The sequence below is a fragment of the Aptenodytes patagonicus genome, chromosome 4, assembly GCF_965638725.1.
Source record: "Aptenodytes patagonicus chromosome 4, bAptPat1.pri.cur, whole genome shotgun sequence".
Taxonomy (NCBI): Eukaryota; Metazoa; Chordata; class Aves; order Sphenisciformes; family Spheniscidae; genus Aptenodytes; species Aptenodytes patagonicus.
In genome coordinates this window covers 82,868,413-82,888,436 of record NC_134952.1, presented here as the reverse complement: position 1 = coordinate 82,888,436, position 20,024 = coordinate 82,868,413, and the positions used below count along the sequence as shown (strand labels likewise).

The 20,024-nt window shown below is 43.3% G+C and overlaps 1 protein-coding gene across 2 annotated transcripts in view; it reads left to right on the top strand.

The window, feature by feature from the left end:
- ANK2 (ankyrin 2) overlaps nt 1-20,024 on the top strand; it is a 393,899-nt gene that overhangs the window by 51,380 nt on the left and 322,495 nt on the right. The window contains exon 2 of one of the 2 annotated variants that reach the window (XM_076337351.1): nt 9,908-9,966. The exons of the other annotated variant lie outside the window; for it this stretch is intronic. Coding sequence (XP_076193466.1) covers nt 9,946-9,966 — 21 coding nt within the window. The 5' untranslated portion in view covers nt 9,908-9,945. The remainder of the gene's footprint in view (nt 1-9,907; nt 9,967-20,024) is intronic. 2 annotated transcript variants of the gene reach the window in all.

Genomic DNA, 20,024 nt, shown 5'->3' with positions numbered 1-20,024 from the left:
TTTTTTCCTATTACGGGGGGGAAAAACCCCACTCCGTTATGCCTGTGATTTATGCCTGTAACTTAAGCACATCTTGCATTGGGGGTGGGCATGTGTCTCTATAGCTATGCCTCTTCTAGTGTCAGTCTGGACTTAGATTGCGCGAGTAGAACCTGAATGCTCTGGATTTTTCTGGCGGGGCATTTTTGGCATCTGCCCTTCTTGATCGTCCTCACAACTCTTGTTCAAGTTTTTATCGCGGTGATGACTGCAGTGGTTGTCTTGACTTTCTACTACACCAAAAGGCTAATTTTGTCTAAGTGTTAACATGAGGCTAACTTTACTCTCTCTTGTTTTAACGTCTACTCACTCCGTTTTTTTCCTCTAACATGGAATATAACAGGTATCACTTTCAGAGTTCTCCAGAGCTGCTTCCCTCCCCACTTCAAAACGACACCCATTTTTTGCTAACAAACTGCTTAATTCTCTCTCTGATCAGATCATAACATGAACTTAGAACATTCATTGCCCTTCAAACAGAAGCTTACAAGTGTTTGCCTTCTGCTTTCCTCGTATGCAGATATGCGCAAAGCCATTTCTTTTCTGGCCAGCATTCTTCTGATGGTGTTTTACCATGGTTTCTATAGAGCGTCCTTCTCGGCGAGTACGTTTTATGATACCGTGTGTTCAGCCCTGTCCATTTGTTACGATGTCGAGCGCTGCCTTCTCGTTTCCTTGTACTTTGCTCTCGTTGTCCTGTTCCAGTCTAGAATCAGTCCTGGATTCCAATCTTTCGGAGCGGAGATGGTCGTTTGCTGTGTCTGTGTTGGGCACGATGGGATCCTTAAATAAAGCTTCTGCTGCAATGTTCGTAGAAATAGGATCAACTATAGCAAGTCTTGTCTATTGCATTAGAAAAACCCCCAAACTCAAACAAACAAACAAACAAAACCCCCGAAAGATGATGACGGTAGGGGTGACATGAGGATATCTTGCCCAACGATCTTCTCCTTGAGGCCTGTGAAATAATTTGTCCTGGGGCAGGAGGAAATAAGAAATGATTCAGAATGTTTTGTCCACCTCCAAAAGAGAACTCCGGAGGCGAGATGTTTCAAAAGTACCTGGTAGCAAGCAAATGATTGTCAGCTAAAGTCAACGGGTAATATTTCCTTCGCTACTGAAAGGTTAAGCTGAGGTGGAACTGCGTCGTGCAACAGTACTGCTATTACACTGCAGCGACTTGCGTCAAAATAAAAGTGGCATGAAAACAGACACCTCACAATGGCTGACATCAGTATAGCACTTAGTAAATGGTTTTTAGGTTTTCCCATGAAATCTCTTTTGCTCAACGTATAGATTTCATTAAGCGAAATTGGAATTAATTAAGTACCGTTCTATGTGAGGAGCAGAAATTTCAAATGGGTTTTCATATGTCAGTTGCAAAAAGATGGCACGGCGGGAGAATGCAGAGAGCTGCTCTGGAAAGTAAGATGTCGGGAGCTCTTCTCTCTTGCTTGTTCTTTTTTTATGTTGGAGGAGCAGAAATAGCCTATCTCCCTTTCCCAAAAGGATTAAATAGATTACTTTGCTACCAATGCCTAAATTTACTGCAGTAGGTACCTTGGATCCAGGATCCCGATATTACTCTTGCACTTTAGTGCTTTTAAGAAGATCGATGTAATCACAGTAAATGAAGCCAAATATAAAATACTGCATTATAGCTTTATATATATATAGTGTATATATATTAAAAAGTATATATAGAAAACAAGTATATTGGGATGCCACCCCACCCTCAAGATCTAACTGGAATTTGCAAGTCCGTTAATTTGCTGTTAATACAAAACTTAGTCATTCTCTAAGGTAGACAGCTATAAGTACGCGGTGGATTTAAACTATTTAAAACCTATTAAACTATCTTTGGTGATGCTTAGGTTTAGGAGGAGGAGAGAGAGTAAACTACTTTTTTGACGCGGTTGCTATTGTTATAAACAGTACGGATGGCTTCAAAGAGTTTGCAGAATTGGGCTCTGTAACGTTAAAGCTCCAGTTAGACACGAGAGCGTTTTTCTGTCTGAGGATTTTCTTTAAACTGAAAAGATTGAGAAGAGCTTTGGACTCTGAAAGCCTGTGTCGAAGTGAAGGCGTTCACGCGGTCGGTGCTTTGAATATCGGGCATATTGTGCGACTGACGCTGTCCCTGACGGTATTGTATCCGTGAGCCAAGCTCTCGCTGCCTTCCAAGGACTCTGCCCGCACAAAGGCAGCGTTTGTTCTCCTCCTCTGTGACCCCGGTCACTCGGTGCCCTGCCAGGGTGCTCAAACTGTTTGCTACAGCAAAAAAGAAGCTGGCTGTAGAGCTCTTGAAGAGGAGGATGCCGAGGCAGTTGGTTTGAAAGTGCTTGAGCAGAAAAATAGGTAAATTTCTTTTAATGCGGCACTTCTAACATTTTAGGGAGCGCACAGTGGTGTCAAGGATACAAATTCAGATTTGTATTCAGTGCTTACTACGCCGTAGGGTTTAATATTGAACTTTATATGTTAGAAATGGTAACCAGGTGTGGATTTTTAACCACTACGAGTGGGTGAAGAACTGAGCAAACACTACGCTAAATCCCGCTGGCTATGTTTTTGTTTGGAAAATACGAAGTGAAGGTTCTGACAGCTAATGCACCCCCTACTCCTATGCATCTGATAGCTATAAGAAAAGCCCCCCCCCGAAGTCCTCCAGGGACCATCCATTCAGTATCAGAATGCTATATATAATTTAAGATTACTCTGTCTTCTCGTAGGCTGCTGTTTTGGCTTGCGACTTGCTCTGTGTAACGGCTCTTTGGAGTGAGTCAAATGCGCCTCACTGGAGTTGAAGTAAGATGCACGGAGCGAGTTTGTTGTTCCTGTAGCTGCTCCAAGTTTTGCTTGACGTGATCTTAGTGATTTGACAGGATTTGCACAGCTTCCTGATGCGTAATTGTTGGTGCTGCTGTCACGAGTATAGGCCTGCGGCTTCTTTCTGGCTTCTTGCCTTTCCTGACAATCCGTGCAGCTATCTAAAAATCGAAGATTAAAGCAGCAGTACAGACTTTGACTCTATGGACTAAGAGTGCTGTGATGGAACTTGGTCTAAAGGTGTTAAAACCACGTCTCTGTTCCAAGCTTGAGTTCATATGAAGCTGCGCTGTCTTTCAGAAGTCAGTAGACCAGGATTGCTCCTGTCGGTGGGGGAAAAAAACCCCTTTCTGCACAGCATAATTATTTTTCTTTTAATATCGTTTTCTCCCAAAGCTTGCCTGTTATCGTGTCTCAAAAGCTGAAAACTCCAAAGAGAGACCAGGAGATCTGAGGCTTCAATTTCTGGTTTGATACGCACTTTTTGGTGCCTTTCCTGTGTGGAAAGGGCAAGAGTGAGACTGACCGAGCTGGAGGGGACAGGGCAGTGACGTCTGAGCGCAGTCAACGCGTGGGATGTGTGAACTCCTGGGCCCTCTGCAACGTCCTCTGTAGCCTCTCGCACACCCTGCCCATCCTGCCCGTTCCCGCTGGCCTCCTCTCTCCCTCCTTGTCTCTCCCTCCTCCTCTCCTGTGCTGACTATTAGTTTTCCATGCAGCTTTGGAGAGAAATATGTGCAAAGGAATTCCATGTATTGGTGTGCTAATAAGCGTGTTATCTCACGTAGTGATTGCTTGCACATCCTTAACAGTTCCTCAGAACACTTCATTCTTGGGTTTTCTCGATCTCTTCTTACGCCTCCCACCCCCGTAAAGCTGCTTCTGTGCCATCTTCACTCTCTTGCCTGGATACCTCCATCCTAAGTTTCCTTTTCCAGGCTTTCTTTTTGCCTAGATCATGACACTCACATCTCCAAAAGCAGGAAAATGCTACTAGGCCGATGGCCGGCTTCTCCCTGTCATCCGTCCTCTCTTTGTCCCAGTGGCCATATGTAGAAAGTTAGGGGTTTAACCACAGAGAGCCTCCTTATAGAAGCGTACCTAGAGAGATGCAGATACTCCAGGTGATATCCAGTAGCTGGAGACTATTTCCAAAATGATTTGGGAACCTTCACGCACATTTTTCTTTTTTTTTTTAACATGGAAAGTCTCCTGTGAATCTGAAAAACCCCCCCAAACCTGAAACCCCTAACCCTGTGGAGAAGACAGTGCTGTTTCTTTCCCTCTCTTTCAAGCACCCACACAAAGCTATAGAGCTTTGTTTTCCAAGGTAAAACAATTTTTACCTCCTTTATATATGAGAAACAAAATTATTCAGGCAGATAATAGTGGTAAGGATCTTCTTCCGTTTACTCTCTTTCCGCATAGGAATGCTGACGTGGGCGTTACGGTTGTGCTAAGTGTGGTATGTTTAGTGCTGGGGGAATGTGACATTGGATTTAATACAGCTTTTCTCAGGCTACTTCCTCAGTGAGTTGCAGGTGTCAGGATAAACAAGTAAAGGTATCAAGGAACAAAAGTAAGGGAAGACGGATAAATCCTTGCAGAAAAGATGGAGCGAAACGCAACACCGAATTTCTTAAAAGATTAGTTCAAAATAAGATTTCTAAATGCAAGATACGTTACGGTGAAAGATAAAAGTTACTACGTTGGAAGAACGTGGTTTTTAATCACGTTGTAATTTAAAAACGAAACCAAACCACAGCGTTTGCTTCTTGCATAAGGTGCTCTAAGCAGATGCAAGAACCTGGCATAACGAGAACGGGCACGGAAACCAAAGAACTCAACTGCTTTGGCTCATCCCCCGTCCACCAAATAATGAAGAGGGGGATCAACGTAAGACAGTAGGACTTCACCAGCCACTGCTGACTCTTGGAACGAGTACTTCGAAAGTAAGGCAGCTTCTTACTTAATCTAATTTGGTGGACACAGATCCTGAAGGAAGGAGATTTGTCAATGTTTCACAGAGCGGATGGCAGTATACAGATTGGGACTAAACTATTTTCATTTCAAGTCCCCTGCAGTAGTAGGAAAAAATATGATGTCAGTCTCATAGCTCTTTATGTCTGTAATTGCTAGTTAATACAATTCCGGTCAGAGTTTTTGGAGGATCACTTCTAATTGTTAGACAGACAAGAGACAGCCTCATCCATTAGCGCTAATTCTATTTCACAAGGAGCTCAGTGTTTAAGCTGTTATACTGATTTCCTCCCTGATTCATAATAACTATTGCATGTTTATCCTTCTCTAAAATTGGAGGAAGGTGCGGCTTAGAGTCATATGGATAAAGGTGGTATTATGACACCTGCTCCTAACGTGGTCCTTATTTCTTTCTCTACAGTGGAGGTCGTATTTCTCTTGGAGAAGAAGAAAGCCGTGCTTATTGGGTACGGTAGCATTTCTGACAGTCCTGTTGTTTTGTAATATGCCGGTATGCTATGGAGAAAGGGGGAGGAGGGAGCGTGAAAAGACACAATCAGCTCTTCATACAAATGGTGGAGCCCAACTTGCAGATTAGTCATTTGAACATCTTTTACCAGCACTGCTAGATTGACTTCAAATGCCGAAGGAAACAGTAATGTAGCTTTTAGTGGCTCCTCAAGTACTCCGATTTCTTCACTGCTTTATGACACGTTATGCATCCTCTTTCCCCACAACCCAATAAATATTTAACTATACAAAGTGGAGCAGCTCCACAGAAGAAACTGAGACGCCTGTCCAGAAGAACTCAGAGCTTGGTGATCGGGAAGGATTCTTGCACGGTGTGTTGGCATCATGAGCTCAGATGCTTCTTTTACCTGATTCCGTACAGGATCTTCAACATAGTGCCCCCCAACCTTGAGCCTACAGCCTAATCTAAGTATAGAATCTATATTTGGCTGGTTTAGATACAGAATGCTACCATGACCAAAGAAATCTTTCTGGGTTTTTTTGGTGGTCTTTTTGTTGTTGTTGGGGGGTGGTTGTTGTTGTGGGGGAAGGAAGGTACTCTTCAAGACTTGAAGTGTTACTGAAACAAATCTGTGGAGACCTACTGCACGCTTTGGCACTGGCTACGTTACTGAGAGGTGGTTCTTCCGCGGGGTAATGCACAGAACAAATTTTCAGAAGTTTGTTGGTCAAGTGTGTGCTTAACTGCTTTCTTGAACAAGTCGAGGTTCAAGCCGTGTCTATGTCCCATTTAATCGTGTGCGTAAGTGCACAGAATTGGGTTATTTTCACAAGTCAAGCTCTTTAGCTATTGTTGTCAACTAAAAGTAGCGACAATTGCAAAACCTGGTAATAGCTGAGGTAGAAGAATCTAGGAGCAGCGAGCAACACCTGCCCTCAAGCAAGCGTGCCTTCAGCTTGACCTTGGCTTGGCGTTCCCTGAAGGAAGCGGTTGAGATGCCAAACGAAGTCTAACAGCTTACGTCCCGTATCTGCACTAAACCATTCCTGAATCAGTACAGCCTCAGATGCCTTGGGTTGCGAAGGTGCAAAATGAAGGGCGTTACGTGAAAGAAATGGTATGGGATTCATTATCAGCGTATGAGTGACCTCATTTGGAGTCTGTCTGATCACGGTTTCCTGCCTAACTACTTTTTCACTGATAAAAGGGAAATGCACACCTCATTTGAGTGGAATGCTTCTGATCTGCAGCTAGAATGGGCAAAGGACAGCTCAAGTATGTGCATTCTTGATGATTACTCTTAATACACAACAAGGGGCGCTTGTCTTGATTTCAGCTCTTCTGGTATAAGCCCCAGGCACTTGAATCAGTGTAACACTTGCCAAATGGCAAAGGACAAAGATATTTTTCCACAGCAATAAGCTTTAGCTGTAGTACTCGAAGTTGATTATGTACTTTTTGTACGGGGCCCTCCCAACTTGTTAAACTGCAAAGAAGGTGCTGCAAAAAAAAGTCACTCAAGTTTTTGTATATGACTCAGAATTACCTGCGGAATGGGTATGTGGGTAATCATTGCAAACAACTGTAGGAAAACTAGCAATAAGAGTGCCTGCGATGAACAGGATTAATTTGTTTTCTCGCTAACCTTGAGAACTATGCTTCCTCTTAAAGGGGAAAGGGGGGGGGAAATGAACCAAACCTAAAAACCAGCACATTGCATCAGACAGTTCTAGTCAGATGGCAATAATACATTGAGCTGTCATTTTAAGGACAAAAGTATATAGTAGTACATGTTAAATCCAGCTAAGTACATCTTGTAGTTGAGCACAGTAGCGTTATAAATTCTAAAATGGGCTTATACCCCGGAGAAGTATGAATTGTAGCTGGCAGTTACATTTCTCTTGGAAAAGACTAAACATGTGCACGCATATGGACTAGAGGATCAAAATTTTCTGCTTTGAAAGAGGATGATAAATATGACTTCTGCCAGGAAAAGAAAAAGTGTTCGTTCAGAGGCGTCAGAGTAGGCTGACAGGAGGTGGAAGCAGCAGAACTTGTGCGGTAGATGTCTGGATTTGGCAGTGATTTAAAATTCAGTCTAAAATAAAGTTAGTTGAGCACAGGCAGAATTAATGTTGAGCCTGTATGCTCTGTTCAGTGTGAGCACATTATGCGAAAAAGTGAAATTTCCATCTGAAATTTTTCAGAAAGCTTGGGCAAGCTTAATGCTGGACAGGATGGGGTTATGATTTAAAGAAATGAAGATGAGTTTTTGGTCAGATATGAAAGCTATTTAGTTGTTATGGGTTTCACCTACGTTTCTTATAACTTTCAGCTTGTGGTATTGGTTAAGAACACGTCTGAGAAGCCAGCATATGTCAAAAGTGGTGGTACGGATGCAATATGAAATATTTTTCTTTTCAGAACCGGTGCTTGTAAGGCTAGATTGTGGGTAGTTTAAGGATCATCTAAGACAATCATACCTTTTATAGGGTGTATTGTAAACTTTTAAAATTATTTTCAGTTTGAGTATAGACAAGAAGTAATAATAAATGCAGTTCAGTCATAGAAGAGCAACGGGTGATGTGCGGAGGGGAGAAATACGAGTTGAGATTCATTTGAGATTTGCAGATGCGGACCCCTGTGGTTGTTGCCCGGTCTCCTTGTACGGGTTATGGAGAAGAACGGGTGCCGTCACCCAGATTTGCGCTAAGATGCTGCTTCTGCCCGCGTAGTCGTGCTGGGCACCCGTGGGCCGGTTCCAGGCTGCGCCGGAGGTTTTTCCCATCCGGGTGCTCGGCCTCTGGGCAAGCGCTCCTGGGTGAGAAAGGGAGGACGGGACCTCTAGGAGGTTCTGAACTCATGCCTACCTGGTTTTTTTCAGGGCTGGTTGAAAACATAATGCAGTGTATAATGGCACAGAAAACCGTGTTTGTCTGGAAGAGAACCGTGAGCTTGTCATGCATATGCTGCTCTCGCTGCTCCTGACTGAAGGGTGTGGTTCTGTTACTGGTTTTGGGGGCTTATATGTACTGTTGCCCCAGTGTCTTCCAGATGAAACTTGAATTTAGTAGTGCCAATAGCCATTGCTCTGCTGGGATTTCATCTAACAATAGATCAAACCATTACAGCTCTTACTTACAGCTTACATCACTGTTTCAGGCTTTGGTTTTCAGCTACGTTTTTAGTCCTCTTCCCTTAAGCAAAAAGCCTGAAAGACGTGATCCTCGTAAAGCCAAGGAAGCAAACAAAAACCTAAAATGAAGACATTCAAGCCTCTTTATACCAAGCCCAGGTTTATGAGCTTGCAAACCAGCTCAGCGTTTTGACTTGTTGGAGGCAGGAGCCTAGTGGGGCTCCTGCTTGGCAAATAGCGTGCGCCGGTCCGTCTCTCTTTGTCGCCGTCGTTATATATTGCTTGCTGGTGTTTGCCAAGTACTTCTCGAAAGCCATCTATTTTGTCACAGAAGCTTGTGCTTTAATTTGCAGTCACTTCTAAAAGTGCTTTAGGACAGTAGTTAATGTTGTACGTAACCAAAACTTTCTGTACAGCGTAGAGAATGACAGGACTGCAGGATGGATTTATTGAGTATTGTCATTTGGGCAAACATGAAGTACAATTCCAATCCCTTGTGATCGCCTCAACTTAATCACTTAAGAATTACAAATGTTGGCTGCTTCTGGTTGTTGACATGGTTATCGTTAGGAATTTGAAGTTTGGAAGGGAAAAGCCTTTAATATAACTATTCCTTTCTAAAATGAAGCGTGGTAAAAGCAAGAAAAGAGCACCAAGTTCTGAAATGGTTTTGATGGCTCGAGAGGAAAAGGGAGGGCCCGTAAGGAGGGTGAAATTGAGTCATGAATGAGTGAAGAGGCAAGTATCGGTGACAGCAAGCTTTCTTCTACTTTCTCATTGGTAACTAGTAACTAGTTCCTCAGACAGGCAGCGGTACCTACTGTTATATGCCATCGTTTAATCTCCAAAGCCATGCCAGGCTAATGACAGAACTGAAAAGAAACTCAGTGGTTACAACACGGATCCTATGGAGATTGGTGGGAAAGCTCTACCTGAGTTCATAGAACTAGTCTGTCAACTCGAGTCTCGTGGTTTGCTGTCCTGTGCTCTGTCTGCTCAAAATGTGGGTGTGTTTTTTGCCAGTAGCTGTTAAGAAGTTGCGCAAATTTCTGTACTGAAGACCATGTTGGGGTGCTTTTCTTGAATGTTTTATATTGCTATTACTGCGACTGCAATTATGGCTTTTTTCCCAGGGTAAATACACAGAATGTGGAAATCAAATTATTGATGGCATCAAGTAGCTTGTATTTAGAAATCATTTACTGGGGAGGAGAAAAGCAATAGTAAGAAAAAAATTCTTAAATCCAGTTACTGAATGCTTAGCTGAAGCAGAAGTGGAAACGTGTCATATAAATTAATAATATAACCAAAATGCATTACCCTAATAGTCTTACCTAATTTAAAACTACTGAAAACTTACAGGGGAGCAGTGGAGAGTAAGGTATGTATTCATGAGAGGCTCAAGACCATGGAAAATTAATGTATTTTTCCTTCTTTTTTTTTCTTTTTAGGTAAGTAACTGAAGGGGACATGAAGAATTGACATTTAAATGGCCAGCATGTTGCAAAAGGTATTTCACTTTAGACTGAAAAGGAATGCACGAATAATTCATTTGAGTACATATTTAATGAATATTTGCCTCTTTTTTTTTTTTTTTAATTAAAAAAACCAACAACAAACCAGTTGATTAAACCTTCTTTTGTTCACTGAATGATTGAAAGAAGTAAAAATGAGCAAGCTCGTGTTTGGTGTTCATGCTATCCTTGAGTGACATCAGCATCTAATGAGAAACTGGACGCCATTCTCAACTTTTTAATCTACGTAACCCATGCCAATCAACCAAATGCCAACCTGTGTTGGTCCTTCTACCTCTCTGGTTTGCAGTGACGCTATTGAGCGTGCAGGTAAAGTGTTTGTGGTGCTTCGCTAGCAGGTCAAGGTAACGCACGCTGCGCCATTCAGTAGTGGGAAGTAGCTGTGGGCAGGGAGTTTTCTCGAACTCTGCTCGCTGTCCCTATGTGGGGGTTGAATCGAATGACGCTATCTTCATGACAAAGATGAACTGGTTTATATTTTTTTTTTTAAATACAAATCCGTTGAAGAGTGCTGCACTATAATGGTTTGCATTTGCAAATAATATTCATAGAGCTAAGCAGTGACTCTGGAGAGGAGGTGAATTACTGAACAGGATTTACCTTTATTGGTTTTAACTTCTTCCAGATCCACAGCTAGGCAGTAGGAGTTTCCCTGATGAATGACTTACAAGACAAATATAAAAGACATTATTTACTCTCTTTCCATTAAAACGCTCTCTATTGTCCCTGCCCTATTTTTTTTTCTTGTTAGGCTTCTTTTATGAACGTATGTATTCCTTCATGAACTAATGCACTCTACATGATAGTGTGCAATTTCTACATGCTAAGCTATTCAGTCACTGTGATTTCTGTTCCGCGCTAACACTATAATCTCTTCATCTACTGGAAAAAAGGGTATTAAAATCTGAGCGGGACAAACCTAGCAAGGAAGGAAAACCCTCCGTGCAGTTCGCTGCAATATATGGATACAGATTTGATGGGTCAGCAGTAGTGCAAAGTTCCTGTCTGGAATTTATCTGCTGAAGGATCTGTCCTGGATTCCTAAAGACACAAGGTACAGCTGTGTTTGCTGTGTCGTCTTGTTTTTTGAAACATCTGGCAAATTCTGTAGCTTGACAGTATACTGGGCGTATTCATGCCAGTAAACTTTTAAAGAGTGGTTTGGTGCTTGTAAGAATCACTGAAGTCTCGAGGTGCTTGGCAATTTACTTTTCTGTTTAATGCAAGGAGTACTAAGGAATATTAGGTTCATACAACAGTAGTCAGTATTGATAACTGTAAGCAACACGGTGTCAGTTTTTGGGCCAAACCCCCATGCTTGTTCGATTTGGTTTCTGTAGAACTAAGAGGGTAATCCTCCATGCTAAATCCAACTAACGTCAATGGAGAGGAGTCAAGTTTTGGAACTGGAGCCAACGGAGGATGTAATCTTGTTTCCCGATATATGTCTGCCTGACTCTAGAGGAGTTTGGAAGGAGCTGCGTGTAATGCCCAATTAGTTTAAAACTGACTCGTTGGTTACTCCTGATAACTAGACTTACAAGCACTGGGAGAGATTTGGTTTACTGAAATGAATACCGAATTGGATCCTACACGTTGTTTTGGAAAGTTGAGAACTGGCCGTGCTCTACAGCCTGGTTTCACCTGGAGAACTGTGTTGATGAATCTATAGTGGGACGCTTCCGTATTTTTATTTGTATACATTGGAAGGTTTGATTCATAGGTGCTCAGTAACAAATGCGACACTACTTTTCTTCTTTACTTCAACAAGTAGTGAAGGTCTTTGTTTTACACCACTCGGTTGCTTACCAGGACTGGTATTCTATCAAGTAATGGTGATACGTAGGTAAAGAAGTTGTCTGAGGAAAGGAAACTTGTTGTTTCCACAGTGTGAACAATTGATCCTCTTATCAAATATTTTTGAGCCTGAGATGACCTCTAATCCACGCTGATTCTGAGAACTTAGCTATTTGAGTGCGTCTCATGCTCTGTTGGTGGTATTTTCCTTTAGATAAATCCATTGTCATGTTAGTGAAAAAGGCTGGAAGCGGAGGACGTGTATGCGTGTATTAAGATTTTTACAGTGAGCAAGGGAACTTTTAGAAGTGACAGAAGGATCTTACTTCTGCACCTTACCTTTATTTTTTTTTTTTTTTTTAATTTTTTCCTCCTTAAAAAGTGGATGCAGCACTTCAGGATGTCTTCTTTGTTTGTTAGCGTACATTAAAAGTTAAATTGCATCTTCTGAGGCCTGTGTCTGAAATGCTTGTATGTCACAAAACATGATGTCCCTGCCCACGGCGGGGGGGGGGTTGGACGAGGTGATCTTTGAATGTCCTTTCCAACCCAAACCATTCTGTGATTCTATGATTCTGTGAAAAGTCATAGTTCTAGCTGTACTCCTCCTTTCCTTCCAGTTGCGTTGCTGTAGCTTAATATTTATTTTTGTGCTGTGTTTAAAAAGGGTACAAAATGCTTATCTTTAAATTCCGTCTAGATATACAGTGATTTTAAGTTGTGACTATTATCTGCCTGTTTGAATTTTCTAAGGAACAGATATCTACAGCTGAAAAAACCAGCATAGCATTTCACATGAAATGGCACTTTTGTTGGCAGCTTCAGGGGACGTGAAAGTTTGAATGGGCATAATGAATAAATTACCCTTCGACTTCAGACTGTTCCTTCAAAACGAGAATGAAACCGTGTATGGTGAGGTTGCACTGCTTTTTGCCTCCTTGTATTTCTTTGTAGGTATGCGAGAGGCTCATTTTCTTCATGATTAATTCAATCCATCATGATGTGGCCTGTGTTACAAAATGTAAGGAAAAGCATTTTTATTGTAACCAAAATGAGCACGAAGAAGTCACGGTTATTTTCTTCTGGTCTCCTTGGGCTCTGTGACTACAAAATGGGAGAATTTCCAGAGTCTCTATGAAGACTTAAAAGTATTTCCCTCTCGCTATTGATTTTTACATGGAATGCTTTCAGATGCTGGGGCAATTACCAGCTAAGCTGAATAAAACTGAAGAGGGACCGCTCCGTCAGAAATGGAAGCTAATGGGCCATAACGCACACAGGATAATTCAAGTGTCCAGCACTAGGTTTGAACCTAGACTGCCACCAGAAGGAGTGGGAAGCTGGATCATAGAATCCTAGAACGGTTTGGGTTGGAAGGGACCTCTCAAGGCCATCTAGTCCAACCCCCCTGCCGTGGGCAGGGGCATCTTCCACTAGATCAGGTTGCTCAGAGCCCCGTCCAACCTGACCTGGAATGTTTCCAGGGATGGGGCACCCACCACCTCTCTGGGCAACCCGTGCCAGTGCTTCACCACCCTCAACGTAAAACATTTCTTCCTTAGATCTAGTCTAAATCTACCCCCCTTTAGTTTAAAGCCATTCCCCCTCGGCCTGTCGCAACAGGCCCTGCTAAAAAGTTTGTTGCCATCTCTTTTATAATCCCCCTTTAAATACTGAAAGGCTGCACTAAGGTCTCCCCGGAGCCTTCTCCTCTCCAGGCTGAACAACCCCAACTCTCTCAGCCTTTCTTCACAGGAGAGGTGTTCCATCCCCCTGATCATTTTCGCGGCCCTCCTCTGGACCCGCTCCAACAGGTCCGTGTCTTTCTTGTGCTGAGGGCTCCAGAGCTGGACGCAGGACTCCAGGTGGGGTCTCACCAGAGCAGAGGAGAGGGGCAGAATCCCCTCCCTCGACCTGCTGGCCACGCTGCTTTGGATGCAGCCCAGGATACGATTGGCCTTCTGGGCTGCGAGCGCCCATTGCTGGCTCGTGTCCAGCTTTTCATCCACCAGTACCCCCAAGTCCTTCTTGGCAGGGCTGCTCTCAATCCCTTCATCCCCCAGCCTGTATTGATACCGGGGGTTGCCCCGACCCAGGTGCAGGACCTTGCACTTGGCCTTGTTGAACCTCATGAGGTTCACACAGGATATGTTGGCCAAGGGCTGAATGATGCACTGTGAATGAGTATAAGCTGTTTTAAGATGTTGTGTAGCCACGCTTGAAAACAGCTTTCAGTTTAGTAGCTGGGAAGAAAAATGGGTGCGGAAAGCATCTCTTGCTTGAGGTAGTCACTGTTTAAGAAGCAGATTGTATATGGCCCTTCTGTGGCTTGTTCTCTTCTGATTTGTTTGGTGCTTTTTTTCTTTTCTTTTTCCCTGGGCATAAAAATACAAAGAAGAAGCCACATCAGACAGGCCAAGATCTCCCAAAGTGACTTCGCTTTATTTAAAAAGAGAGCCCAAGGTATAAATCCTGAGGAAGTGTCCGATATGGTCCTAAGCCTTTCCATGGCTCCTTTTCCAGACATAAAGTAAAACTTGACGTGTGAAGCATTAACTGCAAAGAGCAACAGGTTGGCTGCCTTTTTTTTTTTTTGATCTGTCTTACCCTTTCTGCCAAAACCTTATTTTCTTTTACTACAAGCGTGGCAGTCAAAAGGACGTTGTTTTTCCAGTGAGAGAATGGGTAGTTCTTACCAGCCAAACTTCTTACGTTCTGTTTATAGACATACATAGAGAAAACACTTTGTTCTCATGCAGTTTTTGCCGTTTCCTTATTGTGCCAGAAGAGTTGAAAACAGAGGTCTCCGCTTTTCAGAGCTACTTTTAAAGATATTCTCCTTGTTTTAATGTTTCAGGTGGTTATTGGTTGACTTTTTTTTCTTCCTCTCCCCCCCCAGTTTGCAAATCCTTTCATGTATGCCAGGGGATGTTGCTTTTTTTTTTTTAAATGGGCAGTTTTAGTTGAGACTTTGCGTTAAGAGGTGAAGAAGAACGGGAAACTAAACTTTCTCCAAATGCTCCTGACAAATTAATTGGATACCAGTAGCTTTTTGGCATTCCGCGTTTCCCTTATGTTTAAACAGCAGCAGCGAGCTACCGTGACAACCGCCCCTGCGATCGTATCATAATGCTGATCCCGCAGCGTTACAAATGTTTATATACCCGTAGCACTGAACAGGTAAGCCCGGTAAATCGAGCAAGGATAATCCCTGGTGTCTTTTGGAAGTTGCAGTTCAACCATTTTAGGCTGTTCTTGTCTCCAAGCGGTCTCCCCTCCAGCTAGACAAAACCTTCTAGGAGGCAATGCTACGTCTTCTGCCCGGTATATTAACTGTTGGCTGGGAGTAAAAGCTGGAATGTAGGTAGTAACAATCTTAAATGAAATGTAAATGCAGAATATCGTTGCTTCTGCTTTTCTCCATCCATGTTCCAGTGCTATTTCTGGCAGAGGTAGAGGCTGAAGACGGGGCCAAGGTATACAACTTTGTCAGGGTTTCAAACGCCACCAAAGATTTGGGGGTGTCGCAAGTCATCCTCTGAAGCTTGTGCCTATCTTTAGTATACAAAGCATATTTGTATACTGCAGAGATTTCACTCTTCAGTCTTTAAGTGCCACTTAAAAATGCACACCTAATGTTCTGTCAATCCGAGTGCTTCACGCATGTTCTCTTCTCTCTGAAGGTTATTGTTTCACTGGCTGTATTTCAAGAGTCCGTGCAAAGTGAATTGGAATTGAGGTTTGTGTTAGACCTAAGTGTTAACGGTAGAAAGGTTTCCATTGACGCGTTTGAGGGTGATCTAGGTCAGTCTCATCACTTTTCGCTGTAGTGGATAGGGTAGGCTTTTTTCCTTCATAAAGTATCAGTGGCAGGTAGTTAATATCCCTGTTTTTATAAATCGTTGGCTTCCCTAGACTACTTTACAATGGCATGAAATAATAATTTAAAAAAACCTGTAATACCCCAAACTTTTCATCTACTAAAAGGGAGCAAGCTGAGATAACAAAATAATTGCCCCCAGTGTATACCTCGGGTTAGGAATGCAAAGCTTTAATGAACCGTTGCATAAGCAATCTGTTTCCTCCCTCACAAAAGCCCTTCTCCAGATTTACCTGGGGAGGGGGAGGGGGGAAAAGGGCTGACACTTAGTGCATATATTTTGAAGTGACTGCGAACCTGCTCTGTAGTTCTTGCCTGCGGCTGTAACATCTGTGGTTCAGAGACCTGCATCGCTGCAGAGGTGGCGACGCGAAGGTAGAAGGTGGTAATTTTTATTTCCTTTGTGTACGCGGAGCCTTTTAGCTGAAGAAGCTGCTGAAAGCTGGGCTGCCTCCTTGTCTGCTCTTGTTTTGCTCAGACTGTAATGTCACAGCAATTTGTCTCATTAATTTGTAGCCATGAGAACAAATTACGGTCTGCTGTAACGGTAATTATAGTAACTAAAAAGGTCATAAAACTGATAGGGAGGAAGTTGTTGTGTATTCTAAATATCAAAGCTGTGCAATTAGTATTTTTCCCAAACATTTCTAATTAAAAAAAAAAAATATGGAAGCGTGTGTGTCTACGTATATATGTATATATATGCGCATGTGAATGGGTATAGAGTGTTCATATTCATGATTTGGTATTAGCAAATGTTAATGACTCTCCCAATTCTCAGAGGGCAGCCAGCTGATGTAGCTGAGTTAAAAACCCCAAGCACTTGGATAAACTCCGGCACAGCAGTAGGCGATAGACGCTTCCTGCTACGTTTTAGCTCTTTTCTTTAGCACTTAGACATAAACAGCCATTTTTTTAGATGGAAACTGGGTACTTGCTAAGGACTCTGTTTACCGTTTGTTACAGAAGAGGTTTTTAAGTGAATGCGAACAGCGGAAATAAAAAAAGAAACCGAGCAGTGCCTTTTGCGAGCGATGCAAAGCTTAGGTGGGTGGCTATGGAGTTGCTGAGAACCTGCAGCTGCGCCTTCTGACGGGAGAAATTGCTTGCGGGCGAGTGCGAGGTGGCGTGCAGCGGAAGAAGCTGCTGGGGTCCCCATTCAGTAACTCTCCAAGGACAGCAATTAATGTTTTTTGGACTCAGCCCTTAGTCTTCCGAAACTTTAAAATGGAGTAGCAGGTGGAAAACCTGGATTTTTGCCTTGTGTAAAGAAGTGGACAAATATTGAAACGAAAGTCTGATGTAGGATCCTCTAGAAATAATGTTTGACTTTGGACACCCGTCCCGGAAGGTATCGGGAACAGAATAGCAGAAAGCGTCCAAGGAAGGCCAGTACCATCCAGGAGATGCACAGACGGTGTTTTCAGAGGAGGAGGAAGAAATGATCCTCCCGTTTAGGAAAAGGTTAACATCGGAGTATGTGACAGCGCTAGCTGTACCTCCCTGTTAGGAGGGTGAGCTGGGACCTGCCGTTCGCTCCGTATCTTCTCCTAACTCTACAACAGGAGTTGGTCTGTCCGGAGATTACGACCTCTTGATGTGGCCAAAAATTTACAAAACAAGCTACTTTGTTCTCATTCCTCTTTCTGTTTTGTCAACTGATGTTTTTTAAAATCAATTCAGTGGTAGGTGATAGCCTTGGAGCTGTAAATACACCGTTACTCGATGAACTGTTGCTTGCCTTATTCTTCAGACGGTCTGAAAGCACGCAATGAGATAAACTCTCTCTGGGCGTTCAGATCCTAACCATGTTTGCCGTCCGTAAAAGCTGCATTTCAAGATCAGGCCTGAGGGTCTGTGTTTTTCGGTGTTTTCTCCTCAACAATAGCCACAGCCTGGTGCGTGGGGAAGAGCAAGAGCAGGGCAAGCATATCTGATGCTTCCCCCGAATAATCTCCCAGCCTCCAGCTGTTTTCGGCTCAGGGGGTTTCCTGAGCTGGATATTGTCTCTGTGTGTTTAACAACCCTCAGTGGTTTTCTTTTTCACCAACTTGTCCCTCCTCGAGCGGAGGTAAACCCCTTCCGTCTTGCTAAACGAAGGGCAATTCCTGCCACCACCTCTGTTCCAGTCGCTGGGGTGGGAAATAGGAAGCCTGCTGTCCTGGAATATAGGATGTGTTCTTAAATTCAGGGGGGGGAAATACAAGGCGTACAAAGGAAAACGGTGATGTTGAAGAATGTGGGTAGTTATTGCTACAGCAGAAGTATTGTCCTGAGGTACGGGCATACGATCAAGAACAAAACCAGAACGCTGGAAAAGAATACCACGTGGTGAAGACAGAAATCCTTATTCAAATGACGAGGCATTTGAGTCTCTGCAGGAGCTGACTGTTTGTCTTGACAGTTCTCTTTCTCTCCTACGTACGGCTTGCTTTATAAAATATTAGCTTTCAAAAGGAAGCAATCAGGAAATGAGTAACTTCGTAGTCGCAGCTGGGTTGGAAAAGCGAAGATAAAATAGCAAGCTCTTACCGAGGGAGCTCCATCCATTTTGTGTGCTGAATGATGCAGGAGTTTTGTGAAAAAGCATCTGTTGATTCTGTAGCACAAGCAATTAATGTACTTTATTTTCTTATTTTTGGCATTATGTGTTGATCCTGTCTTTCATGTCAATCACTGAAAAGGATTTTTTCTTTTTTTTTTTTTTTTTTTTGTAGCTTCCTGATACTATTTTAAAATAACTTTGTTAAAGTGTAGAAACTTAGAAAATGCATCAGAAGTGGGGAGCAGAGCCTCATCCCGTGGAGCCAAACCGATTCCCTTTGGGTAGGTCCCCGGCAAGGTAGGACTCCTCAGCAGTATAGCACAGCTTTCTTCCATCCGCGCCAACAGTACAGCCGGGAGCGCCGGGACAATTCCCCCTGAGCCTGTGAGCCTGCGGCACTGGGGGGATAGGGCAGGAACCGTACGCCCATTTGGGTTGTAGGGGAAGGTCTGGTAGCATCTGTAAGCGTATGCAACTATTTCTTCTTCTTGCTTTCTGCCCTGTCCTGCTCCTTGCACTTTCTCTGTGTGTTCTTCCCGTCCTTCTCTTCGCCCCTTCACATGCAGGGTGGTCTGTCCTCTCCCTTGATGTGTAGCACGTGGCAGGAGTATTGGGAGAGAGCATCTTCCTTCTGCTCTGAAGCACTTGCCCCGCTTGCAAGGGGCAACACGGAGCGATAGCACAAGCACGGTTCAAAAGTCAGCAGGGACGGAAGGGGGCAGGCGATGCCGAATGCAAACCGAACCTTACGGAAAAGGATTATTCACCTTGTAAAGTTCTGTTTAAAGAAGTGGCAAAATGATAGCCAAGTGCTCGTCTCGGAGTGTCGAGAACTCGTGATGAAAAGCCCTATACGCAGGAAAGACACGGTACCGTTAAATGTAAGCTGCGTTTTTAGAGGCTTGTGACTTGTTCAGTTTTGGATGGATTTTCGTGGGGATGGCAGAAAGCTTATCCCTGACGTGGCAGCCAGATTTTTAAGTCTGTGCTCCAAAGCATGAATATTCCAGAGGTTTTAAGCGAAAATGGTGGTAAGAATTTTCTTAAAACAATCTGTTCTGCACACACAATTTTTTTTTATATGGCTAGACTGTCAGCCTGAGATAGACTCCAAGCACTGAAAGTGTTTAAGTGCGGTGTAGTAACAAGCAACTTGCCCTTACACTGCAAATTGTTAGACAATCGGCAAACATTGCTCTCTGCAGCACAGCAGTAACATCGGTTAGCGTAAGAATTTAGTCTAGCCTGTCTAGTTCCTAGTCGGGAACTTTTAAGATGACGTTCTGCTCTTCTTTAAACGATTTCTGCTTTAGTTGCAAGTGGGCGAAATGATGAAAATGCCGAGAGCTGAAGTGATGCGCTGACGTCGCGGCGATTTTAGAAGGAAGCGAAGCACCATCCCTTATGCCGGCGTCTGGCCTTCTGGGCTGCAGCGTGTCCTCAACAGTAGCGGCGCGAGTGCGGTAATACAGCTCTTAACCTGTGTATGACATCTGGTATTTTCTAGATCTCCTTGGCAGTGCTCTAGCAGCGCTAGGAGTTGCTCGAACGCCGCTGTTCATACACCCTGCGCAGTCATAATCTCACCCAGCAAAACAACTGGATGCTAGCGCTGGTAGGAAAAAAGGCTCTTGTTTAAATAGTTTGGCACATCAAAGTGTTACCAATAAATTTTTACTAGTAAAATAAATACTGCCAAAAGGCATCTGTGTAGTAACAGGAATTGAATTTGAGTCCTACGTGACGGTACCTTTCAAGGGCTGTAGATAGAGTAAAATACAAGTCCATGCATTTACGTAAGTGCCACGTCG